An 18,219-nucleotide genomic window follows, 5' to 3' on the forward strand; every position below is an offset into this window, starting at 1 on the left:
ATTACAGAATCTCCATAACTGGAGGCTTCTAACAAAGAGCAGACAAATGTCTCTCTGGAGTCAGGCAGGGATGGCTGATCCTGCCTCACACTGACATCTGTATCCTGAGGGCCTCAGGGGAGCTGCTGCCCCAGGGCAGCCTGTCCGAGCCTCAGGGCTGCCTGGAAAATGGAAAGACACCTGCTCAGGTGGAGCAATTTGCACAGAATATCCATGGGTATTATATTCATGGTCTTTCTCATGCTGCTCCAGCCTTAGGTTTTGTTTGCTCCTTCTCATTCCAAGCGCCGCAGGTGTGTGCGGGCTGCTTTGCACAGGCCTGCACGCCACAGCTCGCCTCCAGTCCAGGGCAGCTCTGCTCACCTGGGGCCTTCAGTCAGGGAAAAGCAGAAGTGGCTGAGAAGCTCCAGGCTGGCAGTCAGCAGAGAGCTGGACATGGTAGGAGCGTGATTGTGCACAGGGGCAGAGTGCCTGGTGCAGGACACAATCCCTTCCAGGCTCATCCAGGGGCTGCTGTTCCATGTGGTTGCACTTCAAGGGTTCACTTTCTGGGAGAGGGAGAACCATTTGGCAGAAGAATTCCACATTGAAGCTATTGGAAAACAATTTTATATTATACAGCCACACCACTGGTCGGAAGTATTAGTAATAGTCATTGAGTTTCCCCTTCTTTGCCCAGTTCAGGGGTAAGTATGATGCTCAGTGTAGTTCCAAACACTGCAGTCAGTTAGTTACATTTTACCTACTTCTGCCATTGAAATGCAGTCCTGTCATGTTTGTGATCCACACTTAATGAAATCGGCTAGAGAGCTTTCAAGCAGGTATCTTTTTATTGTAGAAAGGTTTATATATATTATATTAAATTGGACTATATTCAAACATAAATGTACTTTAATTACATTAATAGTTTAAACAATATTTAAATAAAGCACCATGTTAACTTGATTTAAATAACTGATTCAGCTTCCACACTGATTCCTACAAAATCCCACTAATTTCATGCAGTGTTTGAAGAACTAGAGGCCAGAGCTGATTTCTTAGCAAATACTGACTACAGTTCAAGTGCTCTGCACACAAATGTAAAATTGACAAAGTCTGAGACGGGCTGGGTTTTGAAGCCGAACTCCTACAAAAGGATTCATACAGATCTGAACATGGACTGGGTTGCTTAGCTATTTCTCTACCTTCCGTGTAAACTATTTCCACACATTAAAGTTGTTCTAGTTTAGTTCTCTGTATTAACCTCTAGATTTTAGGTGATACAGCTTTTACCTTGTAAAACAAGAAACAGCTTTTATTTTGAAACAGCAGTGTTAAATTCCATACCCCCAGCAAACTCAGCTGAATGCAATTCACACATTCAGAGTAATGTTGGCTCACTTTTATTTAAATAAGACCAAAAGAACCTGACAACATAGATACAGGAGATTTTATTTAACATTGTGTACAAAGAAAGGCTACAAATGCCTTAAGACATTTTTCCCCCAAATACAGTTTTTGGATCCCTTTTTCATACCACTTTTCTCAAAAAGTTAAAAAAAAAAATAAAATCCAGAATGACAATTTTCCCCTTTCCCCTTCTTTTTGGGCCTAAACTGGGAGACATTTAGCAGTATGCTTTCAACACTTTTCAGTATTAAACTATTAGGATTAGGTTTTCTTTCCCCAAAACAGAGCACTATGAGATACTGAAGCACTAGCAACAGCAGGATAAAATGTCAAAAACTGACTCCCTAACATGGTAGTGTTTAAAATAATGCCAACAGTATTCTCGCTGATGAAACCCAAAATTATCCAAACAATAACAAGTTGTTTGTCTTCTACATCTGATAATTTAGGACTAATTACATAATTTAATTGTATTTATATTTAAATAAATAGTCTTAACTCCTTTCCTTGGAATTCTTCATGGATTATAAACACTTATAATACTAGAGATAAGAACAAACTACACAACTTACATAGGCAAGAGAAGGCTGAGGTTTTTTTTTTTTGCTGGACAGACACAGAAAGGACAACATTTCAGTGTCCTGCTGTGACATCATTTTTAAATTCACTGTTTCATTGTCATGCTTTTCAGTTATCCCAACACAATAATTCCTTACCCTCTTTTTGCTACCTTGGTAATCACTTTTAGTACTCCTGAAACATTGGTCCCTGCATAGCTAAGTTTTATCCAGGATTCTGCAAGTTTTGTATGTGACTGTGAATCCCAAGACAAGATTTCTTTTAGACTGTGAGAAGCAGTAAAGAAGGCAGGGAGTAGAACAGGCTCCTGTGGAGAAGTGACCTTTTGCTATGGCAGCTTTTACATTACCTTCTACTATATATGAAATAGGGTTTAGATACAGATTAGTTTTCAGCTATTTGTATAATCCCAAATTAGCATAGTCCCTGTTTCTCCCAAAATGGGACTAAAATAGAGGAAGTTTGAGCTACTCTAGATCAGTATTTGATCACTTGGTTGGGTGCAGTAAGAAGGAACTCACAACTGCCTTCTGAGCCTCTCAAACTGCCTCAGGGGAGATGGGAGCACCCAAGCAGCAGCAAGGCCTTTGCTCACTGGTGGGCTGGATCTTCACTTGAGTGGGCATCTCCAGGAAGCTGCTGGAGTCTCCTTCCAGGCAGGAAGCTGTTTTGTACACAAACCTGCCCTTTTGTACATCCACAGGGATATAGAATGACATGTGGTATAAATCATTCCACAGATTAGAGAAACAGTCTTAGATTCTCAGAACATCCTACCACTGGGGAAGAGACCACAGCAGTTACACAAGCAAAAGCTCTAGCGCAAAATACACTTTTCTCTATTCTGGTGAACCATTTTTGACAAGAGGATCTGAGCATGATTGTGATTAAGACAAAGCAGTAGAGCAAACACTTCTGCTAGGCTTGGGCACTCTGTAATAATATTAATTCCCAAATATGCATGAAATGCTGTAAATAATAGAATTTTACTTAGCTCACAACACAGCCCTGTGTGAGCCTAGAACTTTAGCACTTTCCCACTCTGCACAAGAAGACTGGAAATACTTTAATTATCTTCAGGGCTCTGCTCTGTAGCTCTGCTACAAACTGAACCTCTTGGTGTGGTAGTTGCTATAATGCAGAATGATGTGAAGTGGTTCTGTTGGAAAAGGAGGGGTCTGTCTTATTGTGAGATGAAACATGGCAGGAGGAAAAAAATTGTGTGAAAACTGCTGCACGTTTTGCAGTGGTCTCCAGCGATGTCACTGTAAGATGGTAACACAAAGAGAATCAACAGTGGAGGCAAACTAGGCAATTTAATAATTTTCTAATTCTTAACAAGAGCATTTATGAATTTGCTTGACCTGAGAGGCATAAATCTAATGATACGGTCACGGAAGGAGGAGAATCAAGATGACACATACACTCAGGTTTGCTTTGGTCCTACTGCCCCAACCATTTTGTCATTACAGCTGTTGTGGCATTTTATCCTTGCAGCCCAAAAACAGACTTCTAGCTTAAACAACAGACCAGGTTTGTGGTTCTAGGAGCTTTTTACTTCCTTGTGGTGGTGGTTCACCTACGCTAACATACAGGCACTATGGCTGCTGCCTCAGCGGGGAAAAGGTAGAGAGCAAGTGATAAGCTTTGCTTTCTTAGCACTGAACTAATGTTCAGGAGCAAGAAAGAGGGGTTGCAGCACATCAGAACTGTGAGGCTGCTGTAGCTAAATTCCTGGCATTCCCATATTCATGTTTATTTACTGGCAAGAGAGCCTTTGCTCAGTTATCTAGGGCATGAGCCACCTTCTGTAACTCAAAATGAGAACTTCATTCTAGTCCCAGGCAATGTGACCTGAGCAATTCCTAATTTTACTTCCCTTTTCCATTTTTGTTGGTTTTATTCCCTAAAGATTGTTAAGGAATAGTCTATTAAGTGCTTCCTTTACAGCTTCTGTTGATTTTAAGGGCAATCCATGGATTTAATTCTCTTCAATTAGAAAGTTCATAGAACACACATGAACATTTATTTCATCCTAGGTCAGAATGCAGAATTGCTAATACTAGTCCAAGGCTCCAGTATCTCAGTTGCACAGGCCCTGTGTTAAAGGAAGGGAATGGTCCCATGTTTATTTTTCACTAACAGTAGTAGGACAATATTAGCAAAGACTACAAAGAAAAACATCCCTGGAGTAGAAATTTAAGAGGGCATAAACAAATGACTATCTCCAAGAATTTGATTAATTTGATTGTATCTAGGGATTGCCCTTTCAGATTTTTCTTCTTCAAGGAACAGAAGCAAATCCCCCCCAAGTTCCTGCATAAATGTATTTGTCTTCTGTTATTACAAGTCCCTGTCATCTTGAATTAAGGTAAAAAGAGAAAGGGGAAGTTTTTTTTCTTAAAACATTTCCCACTTTATACTAAAATTTCCGTAAGAAGAATGCCACATCTCATAAAGTTATCCCAGTAGGTGATCAAGCACTGAAACAGAAGGATTACCTAGTGAGGAATCAGAGAAGGTTGAGTTTTTGCCATCAGACTTTACACATTTTTAAAACCACATTGGTCAGTTTACATTTTATACACACTTGAGAGAATGGCACATTAAGGCAAATGAACACATTGTGATGCCTTCCAGTGTTACACAGGTGACAACCTAATCTGGAGATCCACGTCTGCCTTAAAGAATAGTCCACATGTTTAAACAAACTCATAGAAAACTAACAGGAACAACCATAAAACAGTTTTAAACAGGTAAAACGAATAAACTGTGAAAATCCTGCACCTCCCATAAATATCCTCTGTGGTTCCACCACCTCATGGCCAACACCACAAGAGCCATGTGGCTCCACGCGGTGCCAGACGATTCTGCGTGCGTGCGATGACGGCAGAGCCGAGGCGGGCAGTGGGCACCGGCAAGGACAGGCACCACACTGCTGGATTTTGCCCTTAGCTGATACACTGAAAAATAGCAGCATTAAGATACAGCCTGAAATAGCTTAGCTACTACCTCAACTTGTTAAAAATGTGCAAGAATAAAGAACACCAGCAGCATTTGAATGGATGTATTTCAATTTGGTTTCCAACACTTCCCTCCCAGACAAAGCATACACAAACACAAAGCTGACTCTGAGCTAGTAACTGTTACTTCTTTTCCATCTTTGAAAACTTTTCCCTTCATTTGCTTAACCTTTTAAAATTTTACTTAAAAACCTATTCAGTGTTAAAAAACCCACGAGGATTTTAAGGTAGTTTCTAAATGCCAGGAAACTGATGCTTATTCCCCTCTTTAGTCTGGAGAGACACAGACTATCCTAGTCACCTGAATTTCCTTAGCTGAAAATTTAAACATTTCAGATTCCGGTTCCTGAAAGTGACATTTGTAGAAAAGTCTCTCCCAAACAGTAGAAACTGAAGGAGCAAAATCTCCCAGTGCACACATAAAGTGTAACTTTTTGCTAGTTTGCTCTTGTGTTGTTTATATTGTATCTTTTAACATAGAAATTAAAGAGTTCAGTTTTCTGACAAAACTCACAAGGGAATGTGTAAGAGGAGAAATTGGAAGGCCTTCTCTACAGCCAAGTTTTGCATTTCCCTTTTTGTTTAAGTATGATAAGGCTTATTAAAAAAAAAAAGTAAAAATAAAACACAAAAAAACCTCCAAACAAACAAAAAAGCCCAACCAACATCCTAGGGGAAAAAAACATAAAAGCTTTTTGGAAATACTTAATTTCTGAAAACATAAGACTATTGAAAAAAACTTAATTGCAAAATTAAAGGAAATTCAAGAAATCAATTCTCGTATTCCAAATCAGTCCCTGATTTCATCATCAGCAATACAATCCACTATCTTTTCCAGCCCAAAATTACCAGCTTTGGGGAAAACATATTCATACTTAACAGAAATAATTAACGGGTTAAGTTAAATTAACTTTTTTCCTTGATCCACATGCCTGCATGTTAGATAATGTTACATTAGAACTGAGCATTGTAATGAGAGACTGACAGCAACAACCTGTCACAGTAACCAAAGCAAAAGCAATTTTCTCATGGTTACATACTATAGCAATTTAATATTAAAACTAACTTCCTATATAAATAAAAATTTAAAACTTGGGCAAAAGTAAATTGGCACAGTCATTGTGGTATTGCTTTCCAGTTTCAACCTGCAAGGAGCAGCCACAGATTCCAAACACCAAAGGAAAAGGCTATCACCCAGCACCAGGTGTAGCTTGGAGATTTTCCCTTTTCCATGGAGTCATCAGCAATGCTCCTGCCTCAGGTCCATGCCCCCAGAGTGGGAGCAGGCAGGAGTGCAAGGATTGCTGTAGAGCTGCTAGGGAAAAGGGAGAACAAATACAGAGAAACAAACCCAGAGAATGTTTTACTGCTCTGCACAACATGGCTCAAGTTAATGTTTTTCAGGATTGTGACTAATTTTTACCTTCAAACAGGCAAAAAATGAAAATAAAAATTTAAAAAATCAAAATATTAAGCCTTCAAGTTTCCTTGCCTTCATTCCCTCCCTCCCCCAAACAGCACGTCCTACTACAGACATTTTTTTCTTTTTTGCGGGTTCAGAAGTTGGAATGTCATGGAAATACATACAAGAGAGAAGGAATTTCTAGTTGTACATTACATTACAAAGAGGTTTGCTCCCAGACCTAAGGAGGGAGGGATACTAAAGCAATGTTAAATTCCTATAAGAATCCTTACAAAGCATGCAAAATATTGATATACTCACAAAATTGAAATTTATATTTTTTCCTTTCTGATTTTGCAACTTCACAGTACAATAATTTCTAATATTCTGCAGCAGTCAGAATTACAGTGACTACAAAATCATTTCCCTTTAATTTTTTCTATTTGCTTGAAACACTCCTTTGCAATTCTTTTTTTAAATTGAGAGTTTGTAGATCACCCATCAGAAAATGTGCAATTCAGCACAAAGAAGGGTCGCTTTCTGTGTCATATTTCCCTGCAAATGATGTCGACAACCTGACCCTACCAACCTTTCAAAATCTTTCCCTCCCTTCCCTTTTTGTGCCGATTCTTTCCCTTGTCTTCCAGCCATACTTTTCTTCTCACTGGGATGATGATGGACAGATGCCATTAAATGGATGCTGCATAACTGGGTAGGAGTAGCGGGGGCTGGAATAGTTTAGGAAAATGGCATCGCTCCCACCTGCAGGATGTTTGGCACAACTGCTTCAGAGCCAGAATCTGGGCTCTGGATACCAGCAATTAGATTCTGCAGTTTCAATTCCCTGGACAAATACTGCTGCCCTTTTCACCCCTGTAGCTCCAAGTGATTTAGGGAGGGAAATACAAAACTGGTGTTTGGCCAGACCTTTTGTACTGCTAAATGGAGTTCCACAGAAATTTTTCCACTGCTCTTATTTAAAACAGTTGGAATTTCTGGAGAATCCACAAGGCATGCTACTTGCTAGATTGTCCATGAAGTACATTCTGGTGTTTTTTCAGAGTGTTTATATCTATCAGAAAAAGACTCTTGTAGAAACAACGTACAAAGCCTCCAAAAATTCAAGTATCAAAAAAAAGATGTTCTGATAAAAGTCTGGAGTAAGCAGCCAGCCAAACTGAGAGCCATTGATTTTTTTTTTTTTTTTTTTTTAATCCACAAATTCTTCAATTACTTTTGCAGAGATAACATATTTTCTTTGGAGTGTTGGGAATTAACAATCTTCCCAATTAATTTACACTAAGTTTGGTGGGGTCTAAGGAATTTATTAGGATAATATTGCCCCTGCTTCTATAAGCAAACAAACAACAGAATCACTGACTGTTATCCTCCCTGCCTCTCTTTAATTTGCTGTATTTACTTAATTAATTTCATTGAGTCTGTCTCAACCCAACAAAACCCATCAGAAGTGCAACATAAGCAAGAGCAGGGCATCTCCTTCCCTGGGGTGTACAAACATTTGTATGGGAAAGGGTGGGTGAGCCAAAAAAACCCAGCCCCCAACCAGACAACAGTTCTAGCTGTACGTAAAACTGTTTGATTTCCTTAGAACCATATTCAAGACTTGAATTTCTGTGGAGAGAATTTTAGATCCCAGACCCTTCTCTTCTCCTTCCTCTTGCAAAGCAATGCTATTTTTGTGGTCTAGAACAGTACTTGAAAAACAGCAGTTATTAAAGACACAGTTGTGATATATCCTTTAACACCCCCTCACCCAAAAAGGGGTGTCCTATCAAGTGGTCCAGTAGAAATCTTGAAGTTTCTTTATGATAAATTAAATCCATAAAATGAGGAATACTTTCTGTCACAATCCCAACAAGAATAATTGCCACGCTCCGTGCGCATTCATCCAAGTGTCTACTGCTCCTTCTAGTGGAGATTCCGCACAGCTCTATCTCCGGTTAGTTCTGGTTCTACAGCACAAGGAGAGGTTTTTCTCCATTCTCTCCAGCTTGTCTCTGGTTAACAAACAGCAGAAGCTCTGAGGGCTGGAATTCCCTGGCACAGGAACAGGCCAGTCTGAGGAAACACCAGTCATCTTTTTCCCAGGAGTGACAGAGTTATGCCAAAAGCAGTTTGCGTCCTCTTGGTACCGCAGGCACCTACACCTCTGTGGAAAAGAGAATGCTTTGCCTCTTGCTGTCCGGGGTAGGGATAGTCTCTAGCTGCAGGAAGTACAGAAGAACTTGAACCTGGAAAGAGAAACTACAAGGTAATACTAAAGCCCTGCAAGAACTCATTCTCATCCTGGCTATGTGAGAGCTGGTGATACAGCTCTCTCAGGGAACATCTAGCAGCTATGATTTAATACACTGTATAACAGCAGTAGAAATAGTAAAACTTGCAGTGCTTCAGAGACACTCTTTTTAGATTCCAGGTGGAACAATGGTGCTGGTGTTCCAGCACTGAAAAAATTAAATCTAGAATTTGCCATTACTCAACAGAGAACATATAAACCAGTCTGACCCAGTGACACAGGCTCTGTGCTCCAACCCTCTGCATCGCCTTCAAAGGCCACAGTGGCCAAAGCATTTTGTTGTGCATCAGTGAAGGTGGTTTAAATGCCGAGGAGCATTGTGGAAACACTGCCAATTCTTTTACCCCAGGCCAGCAGCATGGTGCTGGGACACAGCTTCCCAAAAACTTCCCATGCACAAACAAACACAGGATGCACACATACAGACATTCCTTCATGAAAAGCTGTATTTGTACAGATGCAAACTGACCTGCCTGAAGGAACACTGTGCTACAGTCAGTCTAAAATGTCTGTGTGAGGGCAAAAGTTGTTTTATGTTTATTAAAAAAACTACCATGAAAACCCAGTGGGATAGCTGAGCCAGGCCTGCCACAGGACTGCACTTTCCCAGAAAGTGTCTCCACGAGATGCAATGGCACATTCAGGATTTTACCTGGGACATGACTTCTAGTGACCAGCTGTCAGTCATTGTGATGGGCTGGGTTGGGTTAGCAGGGATTTTACTGTCCTTCTCCGAAGGTCTGAGCAGTGTTGGTCCAAAGACAGTGGCAAGATTATGCAGGGACATCTTGTTCACACTTTCCCTCTCAGCAACCCTGGGAGAAGAAACAATGCACAAGGCAGACCTTTATAAACATCTGAGTTTTATAAATGAGAAACTGAGGCACAAAGTTTAAAAAATTTTCCCAAGGGCAGAAAAGTCTGCAGCAGAAACACAGGTAAAGCCCAGATTTCCTGGATTTTAATCCAGAATCTCAATCACAAGATCTTTCATGTCTCCAGGGACAGTCTCTGGCATGTACAACATACTTAGGCAAATCAACACATTGGGCAAGCATTAAGCCAGCTTAATGCATTAATAGCAAAAGCATGGAAATATTTCTTCCCAGTTACAATCATATTACAAAGACATAGACAAAATCAGAAAGACTTGACTAAAAAAGGAACTGACAACTGCAGTTAAGCAAAGTGCTGGAATTTTAAAAATAGATCATACTGGATTTCAGACACCTTCTGAGACAGGGCTCCCTCGATCTTAAATATGGCCAAAGCTTCATGGTTTATACAAAAACCTTTCCTGGTCTGTTTATCCAGATGCAGGTACAGTCTCAGTGACATTGCAGCAGGAATCTGCATTTGCCATAGATAAGCCCTGACTCTTCTGTTACTCCTTTCCTCCAGTTCTAATCCTTTTTCAGTACGAGTGGGAATGGAATTCAGGATTTACTGCCTCACTAAGTGAGTATGAGACAATAATTATCTGATGAGCATTCACAGCAGATCAGCAAATACTTCTTCATTTATGTGATTCAGCAGGCATTTAAAGAAAAGGCTCCACTTTTCAAAATAGCGATGCTTTACACATTAAATGCATTTCCCAAGGAACCACATATTACCTTTTTAAATGGTCCAGAAGGAAAAGGAATGTCACAAGGTTGGGTTCTGGAAGTGACAGCAACAGATTCAACATACAGCTCTCCTTTGCAACAGGATCTGAAAGTGCTACAAGACAGAGAACGAAACATCACCACAGGCAGCAAGCGTGAATCTGACTGAGCCATGTCCCAGAACAGCCAATACAGATGGTCCCAAAAGGACTGTGATTACATCATCATAGGCTGGAAGGTCAGAGTTGCACATCAATACCCCACAGCATCTTGTTCCTTTATTTCACAAATGCATTAAGAATCCTTTTCTCTCAAGCAGTTCAAGCACTTTGAGACTTTCAATCATTGATGTTTTTCTCTGCATCAAGATAAGATGAGGTCTATATCTGCCCTTCCCTCCAAAGGGGGCTTCCCTGAAGCCTGCCTGGGCAGTCAGTGTGCACAGCCCCAGCAGGTAGGCTGGCATTCTGTCCTGACCCTATCCTTCAGAAACCTGGGCTTTTGCAGCTTTCAGAGCAGCATGGCAAGTGCCCATATTCCACCACGTGGCAAGGTGATGTCATTCCAACGCTCCATTCTGAGCTCCATTCCACTCCCCTCACAACTTGTTCCAGGCTTCTGTCCAACACTATAAATATGGGGTTTATGTTGCTTTAAGAGCAGCTTCCTATGGAAGAGTTTCCATTATCAAGGGTTCCTTGTGTGGCACCTACCAATGCCTTCAGCAAAGTTGGGATACAGCTCGTCTGTGAAGAGGGGTTCCGGCAGCTCCCGGAAGTACAGTTTGAGGGTGCCTGCAATGGCATTAACGTCCATCTCACTCATCATCACTGACACATCCTTGTTATCTGAAAGAGGGGAGAGCAGAGGCAAGGTAAAGGAACTCCTGGCCTTGCATTCCTTCTTTTCCTTGCTTTGGGTCTGTTTATCTTTTATCTCTGTCCAAATAGCTGGGAGCTTTCCTGTTTACATTTCTCCAGATTAAATGAGCAACCTTCCAGCTGAGAAGTGCTGCACAAATGATTGCAAACACTTCATTGCTTTACATCAAGCCAGGGAACCTCACCCTCCCAGGGCTAGCTGTGCTGTGCCAGCGACCCTGGCCGGATCTGAACAAGCCCCACTTGACTGTATTTATACACATTTCAACTTTTATTACTGACAGCAGTTGTTATTCCAACTCCCTGCCTCTAACAGCTTAGAATAAGAGATTCTGAGATTCTCAACTCCCCATGGACTGCAGCTAAAGTACACAGGCAATTCAGGGCTTACACTTCAGTTTTTTACTATTAAGAACAACAAAACCACCCCCTCTCCCTAAACTAAGCATTGATCAGCACTGCTTTCATAAAACAGTGTAAGCCAGCATTTAACAGAAATGAAAAACCTTGTTTTTCAAACTGTGAAAGACCCTTACTTGCACTAGAGCACTATTTCATCAGTGGTTTTTGATAGCTTAGGGTGATTGAAAAGAAAGCACAAGAAGGAAATTTCACTAAAAAAGTGAAGGAAAAGTGCAGGAAGGGTGAATTTGGGTGTCTGGCACAGGCCCTATGTGGCTTGAACAGTTCTTGGACCATCATGTGGAAGCTGGAAGTAGGGTAGAAACTCACTTTTTGTACCTCAGCAATTTGGAGATGTTTCACCTGCCTGATCTCAGGTGTCTTTTGGGACATACAGGCCACACTTTTAAATGTAGCACCAGTAAGGAGCCTTTTTCTGCTCAAGATCAAAGAGAGCTTTGCAAGGGTTGCTCAAAGTGATCTAATTTTCTGAGGCTGTGCACATCAGTCCAGATGGAGTTAGGAAGAGAAGCCCTGACCACCCAACCCCAGCTTCATGAATACCCTTACTAATTCTAAGGAACATCGGTTTTCACAAAACGTTCTTTATTTTAAGGATTTCTATTAATTTGGACACCTCACAACAGAGAGAAAATTATGACTTCTGATTGGTGATGTTTCCCCCAAGAAAGGTGTCTGCCATTTACAGAGATTTGGCAAGGCGGGTAAACCCATGATGTCATGGGAAGAAAAAAAAAGCATGCTTTGGTGCAAGGATCCATCCTGTTGTGTGCCTTCTGTTATGTCAGCAGCTGAAGAATATTAATAAAATATGCAGCCAGGGATAAAATTATTTTCCTTGAGTGAGAATCTCTACTTCTTAACGCTTCTTGGGCAACATAAGATTAAAAATAGCACAGCCACCTGACAGGGCGCTCAGGCAGGTTCTCACAGAGCAAAGGAAACATCAGACACAAATACTTACTGACATCAAAGGCAGCTTTCAAAGCCTGGATGTCGGTTGCAACCCCAGAGACGCGGTAGATCCCCACCTCCTCCATCCCACGCCGCTCGATCTCCTCCACGCACTGCCGTACAATGTACGGCACCTTCGACCTCTCTCTCCTAAGAAAGCCAGACAGAAGAGTTCAGAGTTCAGCCCAGGCCCTCAGTGCCTGTTCCCCAGCCAGCCAGGACGGCTACAAGCACCCCAACATTTATTTCCCTGTGCAAACTTCTTCTGGAAAATGGAGTGGTAGGATGTCTGAGCAGGCAGTCAGGACTGAGCTGAAAAACTCCTTTTAAAACTGGAGAGGGTTTTCTGACTGTCTCAGCCTGGCTTTGGCTGTTCTGCAGCTTCCCCGAGCACTTGAGCTCCTGGCCAGGTCCCAGTGCTCCTAGAGCCTGCGGCTCTGCTCAGGTAATCAGAGGACTCCCAAACAGTCCTCAGATACTTAGTAACTCTGTTGCTTTCAAACTGATGCAATTCCATGGGGAGGAAATACCACGCTTCCCAAACCATACAACAGAACAAACAGGTTTCTGCTGGCAAATGATTCATGACAAAGGATCAGGGGTTAAAATAATACAATGGGATCCAAAGACCTCAAACATTTTTGATTATGGAAAGGAAACATCACTGGTCAGTGGCTCTGGAAATTTGTGACCACATCAGCTAACTACAGAGAAGGCAAGGGCAAGGAGGATGTCTAGATTCAGAGGAGTGATAGGCTGTCAGTAAACAGCCTGTGTGCACATTTGTTTTTATCTCTGCAAAAAATGAAGCTCAGAGATTGTAAAGCATCTCTTGTCTGCAGCCACATCTACACTCCTAGACTAGTGGAGCAGACTGACTGAACTGCCTAATCCCTCAGGAGGACACCGGCAGGTGCACCCCACTGGCCAGCTGTCTTCTAAAACACAATGGGCAGAAATGTGACCCATCAGCTCACTTGGTGACAATAGCAATCTTGACCCCAAACACGCCCGTCTGCTTGCGGGACGGCATCCTTTTCAGGCTGAACTCCCGACTGGTGAACTTCACCGACAGCTTCACTTCCACCTGAACCAAAGAGAACAGATGTGACTTCTTAAACATTTCCTTTTTTTTTTTTTTTCATGTTGCAATGAAGAGCAAAGAAATGAAGCCCACAGGAGGTACAGAAGCAGAGCTAATTTCTGTTTGCCACACTTACCCCATTCATTGAGATGACTGTGCGCTGCCAATCTTTGTCCTGCAGCACCTGGGGGTCCAGCTGGAAAACAGAAGTTACCCATGAGCTAGGAACACACTTCAGAGAAAACAGCTAGCCTGGAAGACCTCTGCAAGTGAGCAGAGCACAATCACTTTTACCTTGTTATTTCTTTTCCATAGCAAAACCTACACTCCAAGGTTTCCCTGGTTTCAGGGAAACCAGGTTTTGGATATTGTGCAGTTCTCTAAACAGGGCTGATGAGGCTTCATACACATGAAAAATCCAGCAACATGTGAGCAGTGTCAGCTCAACAATAAAGGCAACCTCAGGGAGCACAATCAATGTTTGAATCGGCTGAGAAATCCTGGAAAGTTGTCCTCCTTCAACCAGCCTCTTCCTTTTAATTTCTATTTGAGCACAGAGGCGGGAAGACCACCAGGCCCTGCTATTGCAAGAACTCATTAAACAATAACAAGTTCCAATCTCTCATTTGCAGCTTTGCTTGATCTCTTGAGTGGACAGTTGTGAGCTGGGGAGCAGCTGACTCAAGTGCTAAAACATCACCCAGCAATTCCAGTACTGCCTGGGAGAGCCCAAACACATCCAAATGCCTGAGGAGTGGCACTCAGCTCCAGGTAGACTGGCAAGAGAGGAAGAGCTGTCTGCCTGGGGACTTGATCAGCCATCGGAACCAGCCAAAGCGAGAATTCAGTGCCTCCTGAGACAGCTTTGTAACACTTGGCTCTTCAACACAAAGGCACAGTAAGACCAGGAGGAGGCACCTGCAGCAAACCTGTTTTGAGTTTGCTGCTGTCAGCAAACAAACAGTCATAGCCAGAGCTGCTTTGCAGCACAGCTCCCCCCTCTCACAGAGCCCCGTGCAGGGCCAGAGAGCTCTGGCAGGGGAGGGAAATGCTGGAACAATGGCAGCTGCAGGAAATTCTGGGAAAGCTTAGACACGGTCACGGTCACAGTCAGATCATCAACAGAGCAATCCAATGCTGCTGACAGCTACAGAGACAAGCCCCCCCATACCCTTCCCCACTCCCCAAAGAAAGACAAGCAGCAGAGAGTGAAGTTCCTCCCACTGCAGAGACCCCAGGCAGCAACAGAACAAACGAGGCCAACCTTATCCCTGCGCGCTCTGTTACGGACATGAGCCCACAGCGGGATGCTGCTGGCACACACATGCTTCCCTGTCGAATTGGACCGGCTCCTATAGGTGCAACTCCGGCAGAAATTCCTGAAGAGCCCTTGTAAGGAATAGTCAGTAACCTGCAGCTCCCACATTTTGGGACTGTGCAAAGGTCCAGAAGGCCAATGGGCAGCAGTACTTGGCTTCAGTGCCTCAGTGACCCTGCACACAGGACTGCTCGCCAAGGGGGTTCGCTTTTAACTCCAGCAGAAAAGATCCGCCCCCGCCTGCAGGGCTGGCCAAGGGCCCTACGAGCTGGCCAGTTTCTAGGTTGTTCTACCCTGAACTTCCGTGCTGGAAGTTTGGTTTCTTTCAACAACTGCATTCTTTCCCAGAATCAAGAGGAAACCACTTCTGAAGTGTCTGGTTTCCTATGAGGAGCAACCATGAAATTGAGTATTCCTGAAAGCTTGATCTCCAGCTCTAAAGAGTCATCTGGTTAAGCTGCCAAAATGGCCCTGCTGATGGACACAGTAACAGACAATCCTCTTGCTGGGAACCAGTTTTTCATACACTTTTAGAATGGAGTCACTGAGTGTATTATTTATAGCAGGGAGAGACAGCTTAAGACTAAAGAGGAAAGAGGGTTTGAATATTTGCCAAAAACTTTAAAGGAGGAGTCCAGCAGAATCCAGTTACAGCTTATTTAAGCTAACAGGTATTGCTGAGTATGTCTCAGTAGCGACCAGGGAATTCCCACCACTGCACAAAACAAAAGAATGTCAATAGCTGTTAAAAAATTTGAGCCAAACACCACCCTGCTCTGTCTCAAGAGTGACTTTCACACTGCTGCAAAGGACAAGCAGAAGCAGAGTGCTGGAGCCGAGAACTTGCAAAGACTTCTCCTTCCTGGAGCTGAGAGCTCACTGAGACTTTTCCTTGCTGGGTACCTGCTGGGGCTGAGCCAGGACTGCGAGTAAACCTCCATGTACCTGCTGCTGCCTCTTGCTCCCTTGTTTCCAAACTCCGCTGCAGAGCTGGCAGGACCCTGCTGGAGAATGCCTTGTACTGAGTGGGGGCAGCCAGGGAGAACAGGCATCAGGGCTGGCTGACCCAGCCAACCCTGCATAAATCACTGGCAATAACAACAGCAATTAAGGAAAAAAAAAAAAACCAAACCCCAACTCCTCCAAGGTGCTTTTTAAATAACAAAGCAAAATGATGGAAGCAATTAAAAGAGCAAAGCTTGAATAAACTCTCAGCAACACTGAGTGAGACAGGAAGATCAAGTCTAAGTCTGGTAAGTCACAATAGGACATAACAGAGTCAACAGGAAACCAAGAACTGTCATTGAGACTTCCATCAAGCTTCAGTCCTGACCCCAACTGATGACTGACCTTCTGAGGCCAGCAAGAGCAACAGAGGGAAAGGGCAGCTGGAGCAGGCAGGGAGAGAGCACACTGAGGACAATGAGTTAGCAAGAGTGATGCTCCAGCACAGAGGACAAATGGGGCCATGCTGTCTTCTGGCCTGATTTGGAGATCAGTGACCTGAAAGAAGGAACACCAAGTAGAAGAATGCAATCCACAGCCAGCATGCCAAAGGGAGGCAGCTCCGAGCAAGTTGTGCCAGCTCAAGCAGGGGAGGCAGTGTGCAATTGCTGCCTCTGCACTTGACAGTAGAATTTACTGCTCCTCTAGCAGTTCCTCCAAAGAGTTGCTTGGTTTTAGTGACCTGCCCCATCTCCATTGAAACAGAGCCACTGTGTTGTTTCCATGCCCGTACAAATAGGACAGACCTGCTAAAACCCTCACAGACTGTATCGCATGGGCTTGTTTGCACAGTCCCCACCAAAAGCTCATGCTGAACAGGAAAATACAAACCAACCACTCTGCCTGTTTGCTGCTTCCTCCAGTCCCCTTGTGGCCTTTGATATTTGCAGTGGCAAGCTACAGCCCCAAATTCACTAATGGATCAAGCCAATACCTCTCTGTATCCTGCCCAAAACACAACAGAACCAAGCAGCTCAGCACCACAGGGGTATCTGAGTGCAGGTCTCTGGCCCTTGCAGCAGCTCAGCACTCAATTCAGACAGGGCACAGCAGTTAGGAAAGTCTGAGAGCGCACAGCAGAGTGGTGAGAACCTTGAAAAAGGCAAACTGGGGATGCTGCTCTGGCAAATGCAAGCCAGGCACTAGGAAGGGCGTCTGTGCTCTGCCCTAGGAAACCACTACAGAGAGCTTGATCATGATTTCTTTTTCCCCAGAGAGAAAAGAAAACATGCAGAAGGAGGGAAAAACAAAGAAGCCACAGTGGAAATGAAAGAGGCAGGACCGAGGAACATTAAGGTTAGTGTGTTTTATACATTCATTCACATTACTTCTTCCCTTTATTAAGTTTCCCAGGCAACTTTACACTCCATCAGTTTTGAATTGTAACTGATGTGACATACATGTTGTCAAGAGTCTCACTGCTGCTGGAAACTCCCAGTCCTGCCATAACCCCATTCTTCTCACAGCTCCCCACTGACAGGTTAATCTTTCCCACCATCACCCTTCAGCCATGACCCATTGCCTTCTTCATTTCCCCCCTATTTTCATTGCTGGGACAATGTTCTGCTTCAGCAAACTGCTTAAACAAGCTTGAGTGAGTAGAAGGTTTCCAAGCTGACACTTGGGACGTACAGCATGGGACAATCTGGTTTACATGGAAAACAACTTAATGCCTGAAATAGCCATGGGCACTGCTATGAGACATCCCAGATAATTAAGATAAGAGTGATTGTTTTGCAAGGCAACAGAGGAATGGTGCTGCGCCACAGAATGAGTGATCTAAGGTCACATCCTCCCTGATTTTCCAGCACTGCTGTGAGGGAGAAGGAAATATTTAGCTTGAGCTGATCATGCAGAAAAAGAAAACAAAGGAAACGGCATTTCTAGGAGGCACCAGTGGGAGGAGCCGGATCACAGGGTGAACTATCACTTCACTCACGCAGTCTGTTCCCAAGGCAGAGAGGTTGGTCCTGCTGACAAATGTGCCCACTTAGGTACAGTCTCAACGCCAGACAAAAGGCTGCTACACTCCAAACATGGGGATGTGTCTGCCACGTGAAGTGCAAACTTCAAGGAGCCAAAGGGCCAGCCCAAATACCAAAGATGGACTGAAAGGTAACAACAGAAAGAAAAGCCCGGGGTGCTCACAGAGGAGCTTATGCCCACGTCTGAACTAAGCCTCACATTTCCTCCTATCAGGTGATGTCCATTCCTTCCTCCTCCAACTCCCCCAATAA

At 43.3% G+C, this 18,219-nt stretch overlaps 1 protein-coding gene across 2 annotated transcripts in view; it reads right to left on the bottom strand.

Annotated features, from left to right (window-relative positions):
* Window positions 1-5,772: 5,772 nt before the first annotated feature.
* The window catches only part of BCR (BCR activator of RhoGEF and GTPase), a 95,188-nt gene continuing 82,741 nt past the window's right edge, over window positions 5,773-18,219 (bottom strand). For both annotated transcript variants that reach the window (XM_039560979.1, XM_019285260.3), the window contains 7 exons: window positions 13,796-13,855; window positions 13,553-13,662; window positions 12,586-12,725; window positions 11,031-11,165; window positions 10,327-10,432; window positions 9,363-9,525; window positions 5,773-8,645 (listed from right to left, as the gene is read on the bottom strand). In XM_039560979.1, coding sequence (XP_039416913.1) covers window positions 8,556-8,645; window positions 9,363-9,525; window positions 10,327-10,432; window positions 11,031-11,165; window positions 12,586-12,725; window positions 13,553-13,662; window positions 13,796-13,855 — 804 coding nt within the window. In that variant the 3' untranslated portion in view covers window positions 5,773-8,555. The remainder of the gene's footprint in view (window positions 8,646-9,362; window positions 9,526-10,326; window positions 10,433-11,030; window positions 11,166-12,585; window positions 12,726-13,552; window positions 13,663-13,795; window positions 13,856-18,219) is intronic.

The sequence above is a fragment of the Corvus cornix genome, chromosome 15 (assembly GCF_000738735.6).
Source record: "Corvus cornix cornix isolate S_Up_H32 chromosome 15, ASM73873v5, whole genome shotgun sequence".
NCBI lineage: Eukaryota > Metazoa > Chordata > Aves > Passeriformes > Corvidae > Corvus > Corvus cornix.